The sequence below is a fragment of the Crinia signifera genome, chromosome 12 (genome assembly GCF_055691185.1).
Source record: "Crinia signifera chromosome 12, ASM5569118v1, whole genome shotgun sequence".
NCBI lineage: Eukaryota > Metazoa > Chordata > Amphibia > Anura > Myobatrachidae > Crinia > Crinia signifera.
Genome location: NC_139228.1, coordinates 72,946,441 through 72,965,743, shown reverse-complemented (window position 1 = coordinate 72,965,743; position 19,303 = coordinate 72,946,441). Strand labels below are relative to the sequence as shown.

Below are 19,303 nucleotides of genomic sequence, written 5' to 3'. Positions count from 1 at the left end.
CACTGGAATCCCGACCGCCGAAATCCCGACAAGGGGGGGGACATGGATCGCCCCCCCTTGCGGGCTCGCTGCGCTCGCTGCGCTCGCCACGCAGCGGGCCCGGTGCCTCGCTACGCTCGGCACGCTATTATATTCTCCCTCTATGGGTGTCGTGGACACCCACGGAGGGAGAAAGTTTCGGGATTTCGGCGGTCGGGATTCCAGTGTCGGGATTCCGACCGCCGGGATCCCGACCGCCGGGAAATTAACCGCATCCCGGCACCTGCAGTCATAATGTAGCGGCAGTGCCACATTCGGAGATATCCCTGCACCGTCTACCAATGCAGCATGCATAGATCCTGGAGTGGAGTTTGTATGTTCTCCACATTTGTGTGGGTATCCCTCCCATACTCCAAAAACAGACTGGAAGGTTAATCTAAAAAAATAAAAAGAATATAATCGGGCGCGATCTCTTTTAATAAATCCACTACTCAGTGTATATATATGTACATATACATGCACACATATATACACAAATACATGCACACAAAAAAAGGGGGGGAACAAATCTGGTAAGTTTAGATAATGGCCGCTCCCAGAGACAATTCTGGAAATTGTCAATAAAAATAGTAGAATAAATTATCTAAATTAGTAAATATAACAATGATTTAAATTAATAGAAGATGTTTAGAGAGCGCCACACAATTTTTGAAAAATTGATTACAGTTTATTATAAAAAATACATATAAAAATAAATATAAAAATACACAATTAGAAATAACTCATACTGTATAAAAAATTCACAATAAATGACCAAGATATAATTAATAGTATCCGGCTCCAAATCACTCAATTTAGGAATATATAATGAGATTTCAAATTTTCTTAGACACACAACCCTGTGCGCACCAGGGTGTGTGTATTAATTGAAAAAAAAATAGTCCTCCAAATTTCTTTTTAGAAGATACGTGTATGGCAATTTTTGTCAGTGCCAAAAGAACTTTAAACTTTGATTGGTGAAAATAACAGGACACCCTGAGAGTTGGATAGGTGTCTAATCACCATGAGGTACAGACTGTACAATATATTGGCTGCAATGTTCCTCTGTATGTGAATGTGAAATATACTTATTTGCCGCAGAAGAAAGGTTTTCAATAGGTGAGCTCGCTACGACCCGCTTAGGCTCTAGCTGTATGTGGCGAGCCTCTGTTGTGGGTAGAGCGGGGAGCAAGCCTCACTGACCTGTTGATGTTTGTGACAGGACCTTTTTCTCCAGTGTTAAACGGCTTGCAGACACTTTGAGTAGGTGGCAGCTGTGCGTTATAGAGGATGCAGTCGTTCTCAGGGAAATCAAGATGTGATGAGTGAGGGCTCTGGATAGGTATGGGTCACAAAGTGACAGTCCTTGACGCGTTTCTCCGCAGACGATAACGGCGGTTTCTTCAGAAGGATTGTGGTATGATACCACAATCCTTTTGAAGAAACCGCCGTTATCGTCTGCGGAGAAACGCGTCAAGGACTGTCACTTTGTGACCCATACCTATCCAGAGCCCTCACTCATCACATCTTGATTTCCCTGAGAACGACTGCATCCTCTATAACGCACAGCTGCCACCTACTCAAAGTGTCTGCAAGCCGTTTAACACTGGAGAAAAAGGTCCTGTCACAAACATCAACAGGTCAGTGAGGCTTGCTCCCCGCTCTACCCACAACAGAGGCTCGCCACATACAGCTAGAGCCTAAGCGGGTCGTAGCGAGCTCACCTATTGAAAACCTTTCTTCTGCGGCAAATAAGTATATTTCACATTCACATACAGAGGAACATTGCAGCCAATATATTGTACAGTCTGTACCTCATGGTGATTAGACACCTATCCAACTCTCAGGGTGTCCTGTTATTTTCACCAATCAAAGTTTAAAGTTCTTTTGGCACTGACAAAAATTGCCATACACGTATCTTTTAAAAAAAAATTTGGAGGACTATTTTTTTTCAATTAATACACACACCCTGGTGCGCACAGGGTTGTGTGTCTAAGAAAATTTGAAATCTCATTATATATTCCTAAATTGAGTGATTTGGAGCCGGATACTATTAATTATATCTTGGTCATTTATTGTGAATTTTTTATACAGTATGAGTTATTTCTAATTGTGTATTTTTATATTTATTTTTATATGTATTTTTTATAATAAACTGTAATCAATTTTTCAAAAATTGTGTGGCGCTCTCTAAACATCTTCTATTAATTTAAATCATTGTTATATTTACTAATTTAGATAATTTATTCTACTATGGAAGGTTAATCGGCTGCTGCCAAGTCTATTCTCTATATAAATGATAGTAAAAAAATATCGGTGCTGCACTGGCTCCTAGATAATAAATATTAGTCTAGCCAACAGAATGACAACTGATGCCCTTTAAATTGGATTAATATGCACATATCAATGTAAATGGATCATAGAGGTATCATTTTATATTGATTAGGAAGTCGGGACAATACATTAGGTGCTATTTTTATTACAAAACATCTAATTTAACAAAGTATATAATACATACAGAACATATATAAAACCTTTTTACATTGTTTGTAAAGTCTTCATTGCCAAAGATTTATCTTCATATAAAATTCAAACATTCTGCAGTTTGCTGAAATACAAAACGTACAGACATTACGTCATATAATATATACCCACATTACACCATATAATATATACACACATTACATCATATAATATATACACACATTACGCCATATAATATATACACACACATTACGTCATATAATATATACACACACACATTACGCCATATAATATATACCCACGTACAGACATTACGTCATATAATATATACCCACGTACAGACATTACGTCATATAATATATACCCACGTACAGACATTACGTCATATAATATATACCCACGTACAAACATTACATCATATAATATATACACACATTACGCCATATAATATATACACACGTACAGACATTACATCATATAATATATACACACATTACGCCATATAATCTATACACACGTACAGACATTACATCATATAATATACACACACATTACGCCATATAATATATACACACGTACAGACATTACGTCATATAATATACACACACGTACAGACATTGCGTCATATAATCTATACACACGTACAGACATTACATCATATAATATTTACACACGTACAGACATTACATCATATAATATATACACACATTACGCCATATAATCTATACACACGTACAGACATTACGTCATATAATATACACACACGTACAGACATTGCGTCATATAATATATACACACGTACAGACATTACATCATATAATATATACACACATTACGCCATATAATCTATACACACGTACAGACATTACATCATATAATATACACACACGTACAGACATTACATCATATAATATAAACACATTACGCCATATAATATATACACACGTACAGACATTACGTCATAATATACACACACGTACAGACATTGCGTCATATAATCTATACACACGTACAGACATTACATCATATAATATACACACACGTACAGACATTTCATCATATAATATACACACATTACGCCATATAATATATACACACGTACAGACATTACGTCATATAATATACACACACGTACAGACATTGCGTCATATAATCTATACACACGTACAGACATTCCATCATATAATATACACACACATTACTCCATATAATCTATACACACGTACAGACATTACATCATATAATATACACACACATTACGCCATATAATCTATACACACGTACAGACATTACATCATATAATATACACACATTACGCCATATAATATATACACACGTACAGACATTACGTCATATAATATACACACACGTACAGACATTGCGTCATATAATATACACACACGTACAGACATTACATCATATAATATAAACACATTACGCCATATAATATATACACACGTACAGACATTACGTCATATAATATACACACACGTACAGACATTGCGTCATATAATCTATACACACGTACAGACATTACATCATATAATATACACACACATTACGCCATATAATCTATACACACATACAGACATCATATAATATACACACATTACGCCATATAATATATACACACGTACAGACATTACGTCATATAATATACACACACGTACAGACATTGCGTCACATAATATATACACACGTACAGACATTACATCATATAATATATACACACATTACGCCATATAATCTATACACACGTGCAGACATTACATCATATAATATACACACACGTACAGACATTACGCCATATAATATATACACACGTACAGACATTACGTCATATAATATACACACATTACGCCATATAATATATACACACGTACAGACATTGCGTCATATAATAATATACACACACGTACAGACATTACATCATATAATATATACACACATTACGCCATATAATATACACACACACGTACAGACATTATGTCATATAATATACACACACGTACAGACATTACGTCATATAATCTATACACACGTACAGACATTACATCATATAATATACACACACGTACAGACATTACGCCATATAATATAAACACACGAACAGACATTACGCCATATAATATACACACACGTACAGACATTACGCCATATAATATATACACCTGTACAGACATTACGCCATATAATATACACACACGTACAGACATTACACCATATAATATACACACACACGTACAGACATTACACCATATAATATATACACACGTACAAATCCTTGTTAAATAGGGTGCCGCAGCTGTGTTACCCCATTAATCTCATATACTATGGGTATAATCTGTTGTCATTTAGCGGGGGTGAAAAAAAGGGCTATAACTGAATAGCGCCAGGCGATAAAGGCTGACGCTAAAACCCCTTTTGATCTGCAATTATTGCATCTAATTGAATTCCAATTAAACTACAGGTTTCTTATTTTATTGTGCTCTGAATTCTAACAGCTTGGTACAGGACATCCTCGCCCAGATCGTATTCATTTATACTAGTCTAATACGAAAAAAAAAAAAACATTTCCTACTGGCTCTAATTGCCATCGATGCTGGCCCGTCTTGTATCATTAGGAAGCACCCAAAAAGGATGTGTAACGTCTGGTCTGTATTAATGGATACCCCTTGTACACAGGGCCGGTATAAGGCTCCTCAGCCCCGTAGGAAAAACCAACCCACTGCCACGTATACCCACTTTAAAGCCCATCAAGTGAACGTGGCTTCGTAGAAGTTCCGCAGCCCCCACCTGCATTAAGCACAACAAAGATGTCTTCCTTAATTTAGCGATAGGCGGACTCTGTAGTTTCCCCCCAAGAACCCAGAGGCCTAAGCAGCTGCCTGAAGGTACTATCACAGAGAGAGGACAGGCACACAGTCACGTACTACAGCTGTCTAATCACCACTGAAAAAGGACCAAAAAAAAAACACAGGCCTGGTCTTCCTGTAGTCACATTACACAGCTTCTAGACATTCTCAGGGTACGGTTACATTTACAGCCACTTTTGTAGGTCATTTGTGCTTCTAAAATATGTTCCGTTGTCCCTTACTGGGAGAACTAAGAAACTATTTTTGTCATCAACCAATCAGGTATCAGATATGATTTACAACATTGCGCAGTAAAATAATCAGACATTATGTTCGGGGAATGGAATTCTTACCTATCTTCAGCTGTTTTGGTAGATGGGTAATAAACCTTAAAGGAAAATCCGCTTTTTGGAAATGAACCCTAAAGTAACAAACAAAACGAAATGAGCCAAGTAGCACAGAATCCTGTATAATCTATACAGAGAACAGATGTCAATGATTCAGACACAAACAGTTCCTGTCTCCTATCAGGCCACCAAACCTGTATGGCCCCTTAGGGCAAGATGTATCAAACTTCAAAAAGTGATAAATGGAGAGTGATTAACAACCAGCCAATCAACTCCTACCTGTGACATGGCAGGCAGGAGCTGATTGGCTGGCTGTTTATCACTCTCCATTTTATAACTTTTTGAAGTTTGATACATCTGGCCCTCTGTTATTTAGGGGCATTTTCTAAGAGATCTCACTAGATCACTTATGCCCCTTCTCACCAGAGAACACTGGCCCTGACAGATGACTCGCTGTGTGCTGAGTGCTCAGCCACAATTCCCCGTGTGTAGGCCCCATTACTGTATGGGAGCGGAAGGACAGTGATTCATTTAGACGCTGCTTGTCCCATACAGCAATGTCAGATTAACACCTCTAACATTACAATACTATTTTATGTCAACATTTTAGACTTTAGATAACCCAAATGAAATCAGTCTACTTCTCAGCAGGCATGTTAGTAGATGTGGTTGGCAGATGACTGCTACTGGCCTGTGTATGTAGTCATCATTGCACTCAAACTGCCATCTCGCCGCAGCAGCCGTTTAGGTAGCATCAGGGCAGCGATGTGTTTTGTGGAAGTGGTCTGGACAATGCAGGTGTGCGTCAACAGGGGGGGGGGGGGGGCCTGTAGTTTACATACCTCCCAACTTCTTTATCCCCATGAAGAGGGTCACTCGTGCGGCGTAACCGCGGGTGCGTGGTGAAAAGGGGGTGTGGCCTACGTGAATGGGGCATCTATGTTCCCCGTTTTTCGCCCTCTGCGCTGCTGAATAGACGCTATTCCCTTCAGGCTGGGTGGGGGGGGGGGGGGGGGGGGGCGGGGGATGGACTGGCCCAAAATACCAGGACCGACCCACGAAAAATGGGAGAGTTGGGGAGGTATGATTAGCAAATTCTAAACTACAACTGGCTCTGAATCCGGCCCTCAGTCACCAGTATGTGGCCTATTTGGAGTGGATGGGATTGCCCACATTACACTTGTATCCTATGAACACTGACTGAGCTGGCAGTGAGTCCTGCCCTCAGCTCTATTGCATCAGATCTAAGAGGAGGAAGTGCCGCTTGCCCTATAGCAGGCATGACCAAACTACGGCCCTCCAGCTGTTGTGAAACTACAAGTCCCAGCATGCCTTGCCACAGCTTTGCTATTAGGGAATGCTAAAACTATGGCAAGGCATGCTGGGATGTGTAGTTTCACCACAGCCGAAGGGCCGCAGTTTGGCCACGCCTGCTCTATAGCATGTGTGCACTGCTTTCTTGTGGCTAGAGCACCGCTGAAATAGATTGGTTCCTTGCACAGGGACGAGGCAATGTGGTTCTACCATATTTTGCGACAACAGATCTGCAGTCCCGCTGGACAGCCCTAATAACTCGGGTGAGCCGTAGCGATCTCTGGTGGGTTTAGCACCAAACTGTGAATGTATGAAAACCTCAATGACTTAACACCTATCAATGAAAATCTCTGCAATGGGGAACAACCCGTTAATGAGGGAAGGGAGAGGGCATAGTAATGAATAAAGGGCAGACTAGATGGGCCAAGACGTTCTAATTTGCAGTCAAATTCTATAAGGTTAGTGGCCAATTGGTACTTGTTTCCTAGCACGGCGCCCAGATTTGCTACGTACGTAAACGTAGTCAAATCGCATCACATCACGCATATTATTATCATGCAAAGCAATTTTCACGTTTCCGCTCCCGGTGATTACGTGATGGGTGCTTACTATGACATGTGATGTGAGTACATGTGATGGCTGCTTACAATTGTAAGTACCTCTGGCATTGCTTTGCGCCACCCCCTGTATCCACGCCACCCCGAAGCGTGGCGAGCACAGCGAGCCCCGCGAGGGGACGCGGAACACATGTAAAGTAATCCGCGTCCGCTCGCCACGCTTCGGGCCCGCCACATTACATAAAATCAACTCCACGCCGACATGGATAGTGGGGGCATAAAAAGGTCAGAGGAGGCGTTCCGCCGCCGCTCCCCATGCTTTGGGGAGGCGTGGATACAGGGGGTGACGCAAAACAATGCCAGAGGTGCTTACAATATACAATTGTAAGCACCCATCACATGTTATCATATCACATGTCATAGTAAGCACCCATCCCATCGGATGGCATGGGTGCTTGTACAATGAAATATCGCATCGCATTTGGTGGCATGCGATAATTCATTGTATAAGCACTCCTGTGCACAACAAAAAACCCCATAGCTGCCTCTCAGTAATCGCTGGGGAAACCGGTCAGATGTCCAATCTTAATGGTTGCGAACCCAAAGAACGATATAATCCTCCTGTCGCAGAGCTGCCAGTGCAGGGTTATTGCACTACAATAAGGACAGCAGTGTTGTATCGCTAATTTCTCCAAACCATTGTTGAAATACGACATTCTTTTTTAAAGATCAAAAGCGTCAAGTGAATACACCCACCTCGCTGTCCATAAACACAGGGTCAATTAGCATTGCTGATCAAAGGTTCCAGATTTGTAGGTGATATTTGCTAGTGAACTGTTGCAGGGTAACCCCCCCCCCCCCCCCACCACCCTCATTCTACACCCCAGGCAGGATTACACAGGACACATCTCTTACAGGGTTGACAGTCAGGCATTCCGTGTTGGTGACGGTGAACGGATCGTATTTATCAGCAATGACGACTAAATCAGGCAAAGGGTATAATCTCAGAGTGTAATCGTACGCCCAGTAGACGGGGCTCACAAAAAGCGGCAGCGGCGTCAGATGTCCCTGAGCCAGGATGGTTTTGACAAACTACAAAAAATTAAAGAAAAAACAAAAAATGAACATTAAACAGAATTATGCGGCTTAACTGAGGCAGGTGGAACAAAATCCCTAATAAGTGCTGGCAGCAGGGCTAATAGGATAGCACTGGGTAAATAAATAACTGTGGCTAATAGGATACCGCCCATAGTCATCAGATACAGGTAGAGTCTCCCGTATCCCGAGATCTCTTATCCAAAATATTCCAAAGATCATGTTTTGTTTTTTGTTTTTATATTTAGGTTTTTTTTACCCCCTGCCCCTTTTTTCATACTTCCCAAGTCCCCCGATGTCCACGGCAGCCTTCAGGATCTTCTTCAGCGGTCCCAGGAGTGCATTGCGCCGGTGACGTCACCGGCGCACCTGGAAACTCGTGAAATGCACCCCTGGGACCACTGAAGAGGAGTAGTCAAAAAAAGGGGGAAGGGGAATTGGGAAAGTCTGCACAGGTTGGTGCTACAGCACCCAAATAGGCCCCAATTGAGATTGTACATTACTATTTGTGTATGATCTCTGTGGGGGTGCAGCCAAAGACAATGGATTTATAGGCAAAAGAGAAAAAAGAGAAAAGATTGTCTTCTTTTTTTGGCGCACAGAAAAGAGAATAGAATAGTTCAAGTATTTGTTATGATATTTTTAATAAAATTTAACTTTTAATTTATTTGTTATTTAAAACTGCATATTTAGTGAAATATTGATGCAATAAACAAAAGATTCTTTTAAAAACGGTGTCAGTGTGTCTTACTATGATCCTTTTATTTGGCTTTGTTCAGAGACTTGTGTTGAAATTATATTTAGATATCCAGACAATTTATCTCATCATGTGTACTCGTTACGAGCGATTGTTATATATATTGATGCAATATTCCTCAATGGGTTAAATTTGCATCAAAAGGATCCTTTTTGTCTGGTAATCCTCATTCAGAGACATGTATTTGAGACTGTTTCTGGATATCTATTCCATTTATCTCACCATGTGTATTTATACAAACAATTGTTGCAAATATTGATACAATTGATACAATACTTCCTCAATGGGTAATGGTTGTATCAGAAAGATCCTTCTCATCTATTTCATACTCTATGGATATATCAATGAATATTTATATCAATCCTAGAGGGATGGGAAGGTATCAACAGACAGATTTTTTGTATTAACTGTCTTGTCTTGTTTTGCACATGTGACGATATATATAATAAAGTTTATATTTATTCAACAGCATATAGCTCTGATTTTGTCTTGAGTGTTTAACTTTCTGTTTGGGATTGTGACCTTTTCAGCATCTATGCTGTACAGCGCCCGTGAGTTTGTATAGTGTAAACACAATATTTATTATTATTCGAATAGTCTTCCGCTAATTTCCCAGTATGCTGTATATTTATATTGGTTATATACTGGGGTTGCGGTTTTTATTCAGTGTTGATGTCAGTGTAACCTTAATGCCAGTCAGTTAATTCATATGAAGGAAAGTATATGTCACGATAGTTTTTAATCATTCAGGTTTGCTCTAATCCTGATATATGCAGTTTTCCTCTATTAATACGGTGCTATATAATTTGCGCCGTTGGGTAACAACTGCACTATTTAATAGCGTGTTGGTGACTTTTACATATAAATATACAAACTTCCTTTATAGATTGCAGCGTTGTCTAATTTCCACACGCTGCTGGGTGATAGTTACCCTATTCATTTGATAAATGTTGGTTCAGCTATAAGCAGTTTCCTCTATTAGTTACGACGTTGTATAATTTCATACACCCGTCGTTGGGAAATGATTGCACTTTTGTTGTATGGTGTATTGTCAGTCAGCGAATTGAAATACATACACTCTTATTCTGTTACCAATAACGTTATATAGGGTTTCACTTTGCCCGTATCACTGGGTCCCACCTCTAATATTTATTCCCAATGGGCTCACAGTCTGCTCAGCATATAATGCCGTTTCCTCTTGATTAATGATAGCGTTATGGATTTCCAATTTATATAGCTCTTGTGTGATTACTCATTTAATAATAGCGTTTATTATATTTGTACGCACCTCTGCGTTATTAATTTATAGCAACTTAAATAGCGAGTTCATATATATGCAGTTTTTTCCTCAATTAATGTCAGCGTTTGTATAATTTAATTTATACACGCCGCTGGGTAACAACTGCATTATGAGTTTGTAATAGGCTAGTGGCGGGTGTATGATTTTGTGTAATATCCACCGCTTACTAATCTCTGCGTTACTGCAATAAATACAGATAGGTGCTTTTTTTACTCCAATTAATGCCAACGTTATATGGATCAATTTATACACGCTACTGAGTAACAGGTGTGTTGTTAAATTGTAACGGGCTGACCTCAAGTTCAAATAGTTGCGATTTAACCGCCCCAAATGACAGCGTTTGTATAGTTTAATTTATACACGTTTTTGGGTCATAGCTGCGTTACTGATTTATAATGAGCTTGCAGCGCATCCAATGGGATTGGTACCAGCGTTGTATAGTTTAATTTATACTTGTTGCTAGGTCATGGCTGCGTTATTTTTAAAACAGATTTAACAAGGTTTCAAATAAGTATAATTTTACTTGAAAAAAAGCGTTGTAATAATCCTAGTAACTGACGGCGTTATGTGGTTTAGTTTGTACCCGTCGCTGGGTCACAACTATGTTACTGCTTAATAGAGGGCTGATAAGAAGTTCAGATAGACACAGTTATCCTCAGCTACGTTGTTAATTTATGGTGAGCTGGCAGCGCGTTCAAAGTGATTGATGCCAGCGTTGTATAGCTTAATTTATACTTGTAGCTGGATCACAGCTGCGTTATTATTTTAAACAGATTTAACAGAGTTTTCAAGTAAGTGTAATTTTACTTGCAAACAGCGTTGTAATGATCCTAGTAACTGACGGCATTATATAGTTTAATTTCTACCCATCACTGGGTCACAGCTATATTGCTGCTTAATAGAGGGCTGATAGATAGTTCAAATAAACACAGTTATCCTCTGTTGGTCGGGGCGTTGTGTAATTAATGAACACCGCCAGGTAACCAATGCGCTCTTAGTTTTCAGCGTGTTGGTACCTTATCTTTTACAAACACAGACAGCGCTGTACATATTAATTCTAAAGGTGCTGATGCTAATTTGCGTATTAGGTCTTCCCTATCTTACATAACATACAGACAAATCAGTTAGACATTTTTATAGACACACTGCCCGAGACGCCGACGCGCGTTTCACAAAGGCAGTTTTTTCAAGGCCAATAAATATTGTGTTTACACTATACAAACTCACGGGCGCTGTACAGCATAGATGCTGAAAAGGTCACAATCCCAAACAGAAAGTTAAACACTCAAGACAAAATCAGAGCTATATGCTGTTGAATAAATATAAACTTTATTATATATATCGTCACATGTGCAAAACAAGACAAGACAGTTAATACAAAAAATCTGTCTGTTGATACCTTCCCATCCCTCTAGGATTGATATAAATATTCATTGATATATCCATAGAGTATGAAATAGATGAGAAGGATCTTTCTGATACAACCATTACCCATTGAGGAAGTATTGTATCAATTGTATCAATATTTGCAACAATTGTTTGTATAAATACACATGGTGAGATAAATGGAATAGATATCCAGAAACAGTCTCAAATACATGTCTCTGAATGAGGATTACCAGACAAAAAGGATCCTTTTGATGCAAATTTAACCCATTGAGGAATATTGCATCAATATATATAAAAATCGCTCGTAACGAGTACACATGATGAGATAAATTGTCTGGATATCTAAATATAATTTCAACACAAGTCTCTGAACAAAGCCAAATAAAAGGATCATAGTAAGACACACTGACACCGTTTTTAAAAGAATCTTTTGTTTATTGCATCAATATTTCACTAAATATGCAGTTTTAAATAACAAATAAATTAAAAGTTGAATTTTATTAAAAATATCATAACAAATACTTGAACTATTCTATTCTCTTTTCTGTGCGCCAAAAAAAGAAGACAATCTTTTCTCTTTTTTCTCTTTTACCACTGAAGAGGATCCTGAGGGCCGCCGAGGGACCAGGTAAGTGTGTTAAAAAAAAATCCCAAAACTGTAAAAGTCCCTTATAATTGATACTCAACCTGTACCAACTTTTACAGTATACATGCTTGCACTACATTGTCTTATTTCAGATGAATCTATATTACAGTAAAGAATATTAATACAGATATACATATGGTAAATTCGAAAACCACTTACATGACTGGGAATATCCAAACTGCTGCTAGGGAAGCGTACACAATTCCGGCACATTTTATTCACCAGATCCTCCCGGAAGACCACTATTTCCTGCGTGCAGTACTGAATTCTGCCACATAAATCACAGCAATTACAAGGCTGTACATATTACTTAGTCACATGATCGCAAGCTATTGGATAAAAACCAGCCCGTTCAGGCAGAAGAATCTCTGGCGCACTATGGCCTGTTAGGGGGAACACTAAAGCTTGGAGAGAACCACAGATTCTGCTGAACAATAAAGAAAGCCTCCCATCGTTTTCACTTTCAGGTGAGGAAACACATTTTGCAGCAGGAGTAACGTTATTGACAAAGAGTAAATGCCCATACACACGTAGCGATCTTGGGCTATTTTCTAAGCGATCTGTCTAGATTGCGCCGTGTGTCAATCCATCGTCCATCGTCTGACCAGACCTTGACTGCAGTCAAAATCGAATCCAATCGCCAGTGTTCTCACCAGAGGACAATGATTAGCACACATCGCTGGTGCATAGCATGTGTGTTAGCGATGTGTGCTGAGCAATTTATCCTTATGTAGATCACTCAGTACAGGGCTTCCATCACCCCATGTGTACGGGGCTTTTATGTGTTGAACTGTGTGCAATACTGGCATCCTAAGAACACTGTAATGGAATCACTCTAGGATCATGGTAGGAAAGGGTGGAGGGTGAAAGAGGACAGCTAGCATTCAGTGGCCATGCCCACCAACCTCACTAATGTGGGCGGGTCCGAGCCGATGACCACTAAAGTGGGCTGCTCATGTCACTGTTGGAGGCGTGCCCGGCACGTAGGGAGGTTCCGAGCTACTCGAAGCTCCCTGGTCAACACATGTGCACGGTCTCTAATCACACTAGGGCAGGGACCCACGGGGCCTGGCTGTTTTAGCAGGGTGCTGCTAAACTGGCAGCACGTGTTTCACCCTTTAAAAACCAGGCAGGGCGCAGCCCTTTGCTAAAACAGCCTAGAGTGAACACTGACAGCAATGACAAGTGTTACAATACAGACCCATGACATCACACAATACACTTGGGGCTTGTGCCGCTCAGGAAACCCACCTGCATGGATTTGTAGTGAATATGGAGAAAGGCACACGTTGCCGAAAGTCTTCCGTTATGTGATCTGCTACAGGAGGTCTGGAAAAAGATGGTCATTTTCTGCTGTCAGCATGGCGTCAACAACTTAAACAACAATATTAAAAGAATGACAAAAAAGTGATCATTCTACATAAGGTAGACTTAGAAGTCAGCTAGAAGATTACCATATTAACTAATAGTACAATACAGAACATGACTGTACCTTGGCAAGATGAAGCCAGGCCCAGGGTCCTCAGGACCGGGTACGAACACAAAACGGCTGCTGTTACACATAAAACAAGGAAAATATGATTGAAAGAGAAAAACCGATTTGCGTTTACACAAGCATCGCCGACATTAACAGCATCAGAAACACAAAAGGTGCACAAATATAAAACTATAACTGAATAAAGTTGGAAAAAAGTTACCTTTTGTGTATGTTCGGGTATTCACAGATCACGTCTGCTAGATTCTTAAAGGAGTCTGATCGTGATAGAAAGACAAAAACATGTTTTACAAGTCTGGGGTACCATAAACAGTTAGAGAAGAGATCGACAAAACCTGGGGCCCAGGTCACATCTGCTTCTTGGCGACCTGATGTGCCAGGAAGCTGATTGCTCCGGGCTGAGTGGTGCGCTAACGTTGCGTTAATGGAAACAGCCGGGCAGAGCGGTGGACAAACCACCCAGGTGTATCAGAGAAGGTCGGTGGCGTGGCTATTTCAAAACTCAAGGCGGCTCACGAGCCAATCAGAGTTTGCGGTTCAGCAGCCAATCAGTGGAAGCTCCTGATTGGCTTGCAAGCCCAGCTATTGCCGTTGCTACTCATGGTAATGGTGGGGAGGAATGGAATCCCCCATGGAAAGAGCATGTAACCCCTGGCAACTAAACTATTATACATTCCTGGATGCAGAGAGGTGCAGAGGCCAAGCTACACATGAAGCACCATCACCTAAGTAAATGTTCTAGTGAGACCATGTAAAACATTGCACGTGTGCTCCAAGCCATTGCTACAGGATATATAATAGCTAGTGTGGTCTGATTGGTTGCAGCTGGCTAGGTGACAGTTTGCTGATGGCTTTGCCTTATGATCTAGATATGATCGACACGATTGGCATCATCATTTACATAATCCAAAAACAAATATCATAAAGGACCAAAAGTGCTTCACATTGCCCCACCCACTACTACTTTCCCATAGACATTACTATACCTTTGAGTGCTTTAATTTGGTTTTTCCCGTATGGCGCAGATGAAAAGTTCCCGCAAAAGATGAAGCATGTGGGAGGAGCTGTGGAGTAACCTGATAGGACGATAAAACCGAAGCGTTGCCAGAATTATACTGTGCAGTATTGTAAAGTTTTGTGATTTTGAATACAGCATTTAAACTTAAAGGGCCTATGGCCATTTGTTTTACTTTAGTTTTACAGAGCATTACAAATCTAAATGCTTAGGTGCTGTCTGCTCTGTCCACAGGGGTCCCAGATATGTTCAACATAGTAGTAAATGCTGACTGGTGGATAGTTTTAGCCAATCAGCAAGCTGACATCATGTACCTTTCAGCAGCCTGTGAGACGGGTAGTGAATGCTGCCTGGCTGTTCTCATTGGGTTATTTTTTGGTTGGTTCCCGCACAGGATTCTCCACCACGACCAAAAACATACAGTTAGTCGAAATATATAGTGGGTTAATTATGTCTCAATCCAAATCCCAATTAAGTAACCTGATAGCCATCAGTGTTATAATTCATAAGGTTGAAAGTGCTCCCCAGAGTCAGAGTTAACATAAATCATACACATAGAAAAAGAAGACTCTTTTTTGGGGGCACGCTTTAAATATTAGTGTATGCGTAGAAAGAAACTGTATGGCATTGAACAACTGATTAGTAATTAAGACTTAACTTTTAATTCAATTATCTAAAATTATTGCGTTTTTAGAACATAGAGATAAGTATTATCATATTAATAAATACAGACATGACATACAAAACACATAAAGAACACAAAACAATAGTTAAAGGCAAAAGACTACACCCCTGATTGTAGTAATTAAGAAGTTATAGCAATTAAAGCAGAGTATATCAATTTAGGGCTAAATTGCATCTACAATATGATTGTGATTGCACTTTACAGTAAGATAGAGATATCACTCCCTAGTATAGCTCTAGAGAGAAGAGAGAATGTCCCCGGGAGCCAGCCTACAAAATTATTCAATTAAACACCTTATATCAATTATCTTTATATTTAAGTAGGTGTCCAAAGTATTAGCTGGTTCAAAACGTTAACTGCAGGTGAAATACATTTATCTCTAGTATTGCTAGTACTGTGTCAATTTCTAGCTTGCTACAGTATATAACAAATTTGTATCAACCTTTTGAGCCAACATAAATTGTAACAACGGAGTAATGATTTGGTTATATCCTTTGTCAAAAGGGAGAGAGAAATTAGGAGAAACAAAAAGACGGCTTTAATACCTTAGTTCTCACTGTGTTTCTGCTGTCTTGCCATCATATTAATAATAGAGGGTGACCGATGAGAGAACAAAGGAGAGGTATTACATAGCCTGAAATTTGGCCAAAGAAAAGTATCTTTCTACTGTGCACGTCTATGGTTTACGGGATCAGCTGTTGCATATTTTCAGCAGTGCAGCCAAAGCCGGACCATGTACGTGAATGAGAGAAGATTGAAAGTTAAGTAAGTAGAGAGATAAAGTATTCACAAGAGAGAGATAATATAAGCAATTTATCTGGTTATCCAGGCGTCTAGGAGTAAATTATGTGACAGAGTGCTGGTACCTGTTTCTACTCCCTCATTAATTCCCCAAACATCATGCATCAGCGGATGATTGATAGGAAAAGAGGGGGAAAGAGTTGGAGATGCGGCAGAGATATAGATTTGGCCAAACAGGATCCTTCTGCTGCTCATGCAAAAACCATGCCTAGATAAACTGATGCTCGATACGGCAGTGCAGTAGATCTCCGGCTGGGTGCACAAGTGAGAGAGGATTTAAAAGGATAGATTTCCTAATTCAAAGCACATAATAGGCAAATCGTATAGGTCTTATCTGTCTGCGCAGTTTATCACCAAACTTCAAAAGGCTGGTAGTTTCTCCCAGTGGGTCCGCATAAGCGGTGCGGCGGGTGCCGTGTGCTTTATGCGACTTGTAAAGGACCAGTTCCTTAGCGTGCAATTCTCTGCTAGTGTCAGGGGTGTAGTCTAGATGCCGGGTGGCGAGGAAGACGCGTTTCGCCCCTCCCTGGGGCTTGCTCACATCCTCCTCACAACTCTTTCCCCCTCTTTTCCTATCAATCATCCGCTGATGCATGATGTTTGGGGAATTAATGAGGGAGTAGAAACAGGTACCAGCACTCTGTCACATAATTTACTCCTAGACGCCTGGATAACCAGATAAATTGCTTATATTATCTCTCTCTTGTGAATACTTTATCTCTCTACTTACTTAACTTTCAATCTTCTCTCATTCACGTACATGGTCCGGCTTTGGCTGCACTGCTGAAAATATGCAACAGCTGATCCCGTAAACCATAGACGTGCACAGTAGAAAGATACTTTTCTTTGGCCAAATTTCAGGCTATGTAATACCTCTCCTTTGTTCTCTCATCGGTCACCCTCTATTATTAATATGATGGCAAGACAGCAGAAACATAGTGAGAACTAAGGTATTAAAGCCGTCTTTTTGTTTCTCCTAATTTCTCTCTCCCTTTTGACAAAGGATATAACCAAATCATTACTCCGTTGTTACAATTTATGTTTGCTCAAAAGGTTGATACAAATTTGTTATATACTGTAGCAAGCTAGAAATTGACACAGTACTAGCAATACTAGAGATAAATGTATTTCACCTGCAGTTAACGTTTTGAACCAGCTAATACTTTGGACACCTACTTAAATATAAAGATAATTGATATAAGGTGTTTAATTGAATAATTTTGTAGGCTGGCTCCCGGGGACATTTGCTCTTCTCTCTAGAGCTATACTAGGGAGTGATATCTCTATCTTACTGTAAAGTGCAATCACAATCATATTGTAGATGCAATTTAGCCATAAATTGATATACTCTGCTTTATTTGCTATAACTTCTTAATTACTACAATCAGGGGTGTAGTCTTTTGCCTTTAACTATTGTTTTGTGTTCTTTATGTGTTTTGTATGTCATGTCTGTATTTATTAACCCCTTCCTGACAGAGCCAGTTTTTGCGTTCCTGACAGAGCCCTTTTTTTCAAATCTGACATGTCTCACTTAAGTGGGGATAACTTTTTTTTGCTTTTACTTATCCCAGTGATTTTGAGATTGTTTTTTCGTGACACATTGTACTTCAAATTAGTGGTAAATTTGGGTCGATACAGTCTGTGTTTTTTTGTGAAAAATACCAAAATGTCGTAAAAAAATGGAAAATTTAGCAATTTGCAAAATGTTAAATTTTCTGCTTGTGAGACAAATAATCATACCACTCAAAATAGTTAATAACTAACATAGACCATATGTCTACTTTATGTTTCCATCATTATTTCAACTTCCTTTTAATTTTTTTGGACACTAGGAGGCTTACAATATGAATAGCAAATTCTCAAATTTTCAAGAAAATTTCAAACACTGATTTTTTTAGGGACCAGTTCAGTTCTGATGTGACTTTGAGGGACTTGTATGTGAGACACCCCCATAAATGATACCATTTCAAAAACTGCACCCCTCACAGTATTCAAAACAGCATTTTGGAAGTTTGTTAACCCTTTAGGTGTTTCACAGGAATTAAAACAAAGTGTAGGTGAAATTTCAAAATTTCATTTTTTTTGCAGATTTGCAATTTTAATACATTTTTCTAAGGAACACAGTACATTTTACTAGAGAAATGTGACTGAAAATTGATTCCCCCAATTCTTTTGTTTTCATAAATATCCTATATGTGGCCCTAGTGTGCACGTTGACCAAACCACAGGCTTCATAATAGAAGGAGCACCTACTTGATTTTGGAGCCTCCTTTTTATGAGATTATTTTTTAGGCACCATGTAGGTTTCTAGGCACCATAAGATGCTAAAATTTAGGAACCCCCCCACAAGTGACCCCATTTTGCAAACTACACCCCTCAGGGAATTCATCTAGGGGTATAGTGTACATTTCAAACCCCCAGGGGTTTCACCAATTGTGGTACAACTGGGCAGTGAAAATGAAAAATTAAATTTTTTTACACAAAAATGCAGTTCTGGCTCAAAATTTTTCATTTTCACAAGGAATGAAGGAGACAAAGCACCCCA

At 39.6% G+C, this 19,303-nt stretch overlaps 1 protein-coding gene across 2 annotated transcripts in view; it reads right to left on the bottom strand.

Annotated features, from left to right (window-relative positions):
• Positions 1-2,435: 2,435 nt before the first annotated feature.
• POLE2 (DNA polymerase epsilon 2, accessory subunit) overlaps positions 2,436-19,303 on the bottom strand; it is a 46,151-nt gene continuing 29,283 nt past the window's right edge. For both annotated transcript variants that reach the window (XM_083166642.1, XM_083166641.1), the window contains exons 12-19: positions 15,244-15,333; positions 14,460-14,514; positions 14,255-14,314; positions 14,014-14,091; positions 12,922-13,030; positions 8,491-8,667; positions 5,711-5,778; positions 2,436-2,626 (exon numbers count right to left, since the gene is read on the bottom strand). In XM_083166642.1, the coding sequence (XP_083022768.1) occupies positions 2,608-2,626; positions 5,711-5,778; positions 8,491-8,667; positions 12,922-13,030; positions 14,014-14,091; positions 14,255-14,314; positions 14,460-14,514; positions 15,244-15,333 (656 nt within the window). In that variant the 3' untranslated portion in view covers positions 2,436-2,607. The remainder of the gene's footprint in view (positions 2,627-5,710; positions 5,779-8,490; positions 8,668-12,921; positions 13,031-14,013; positions 14,092-14,254; positions 14,315-14,459; positions 14,515-15,243; positions 15,334-19,303) is intronic.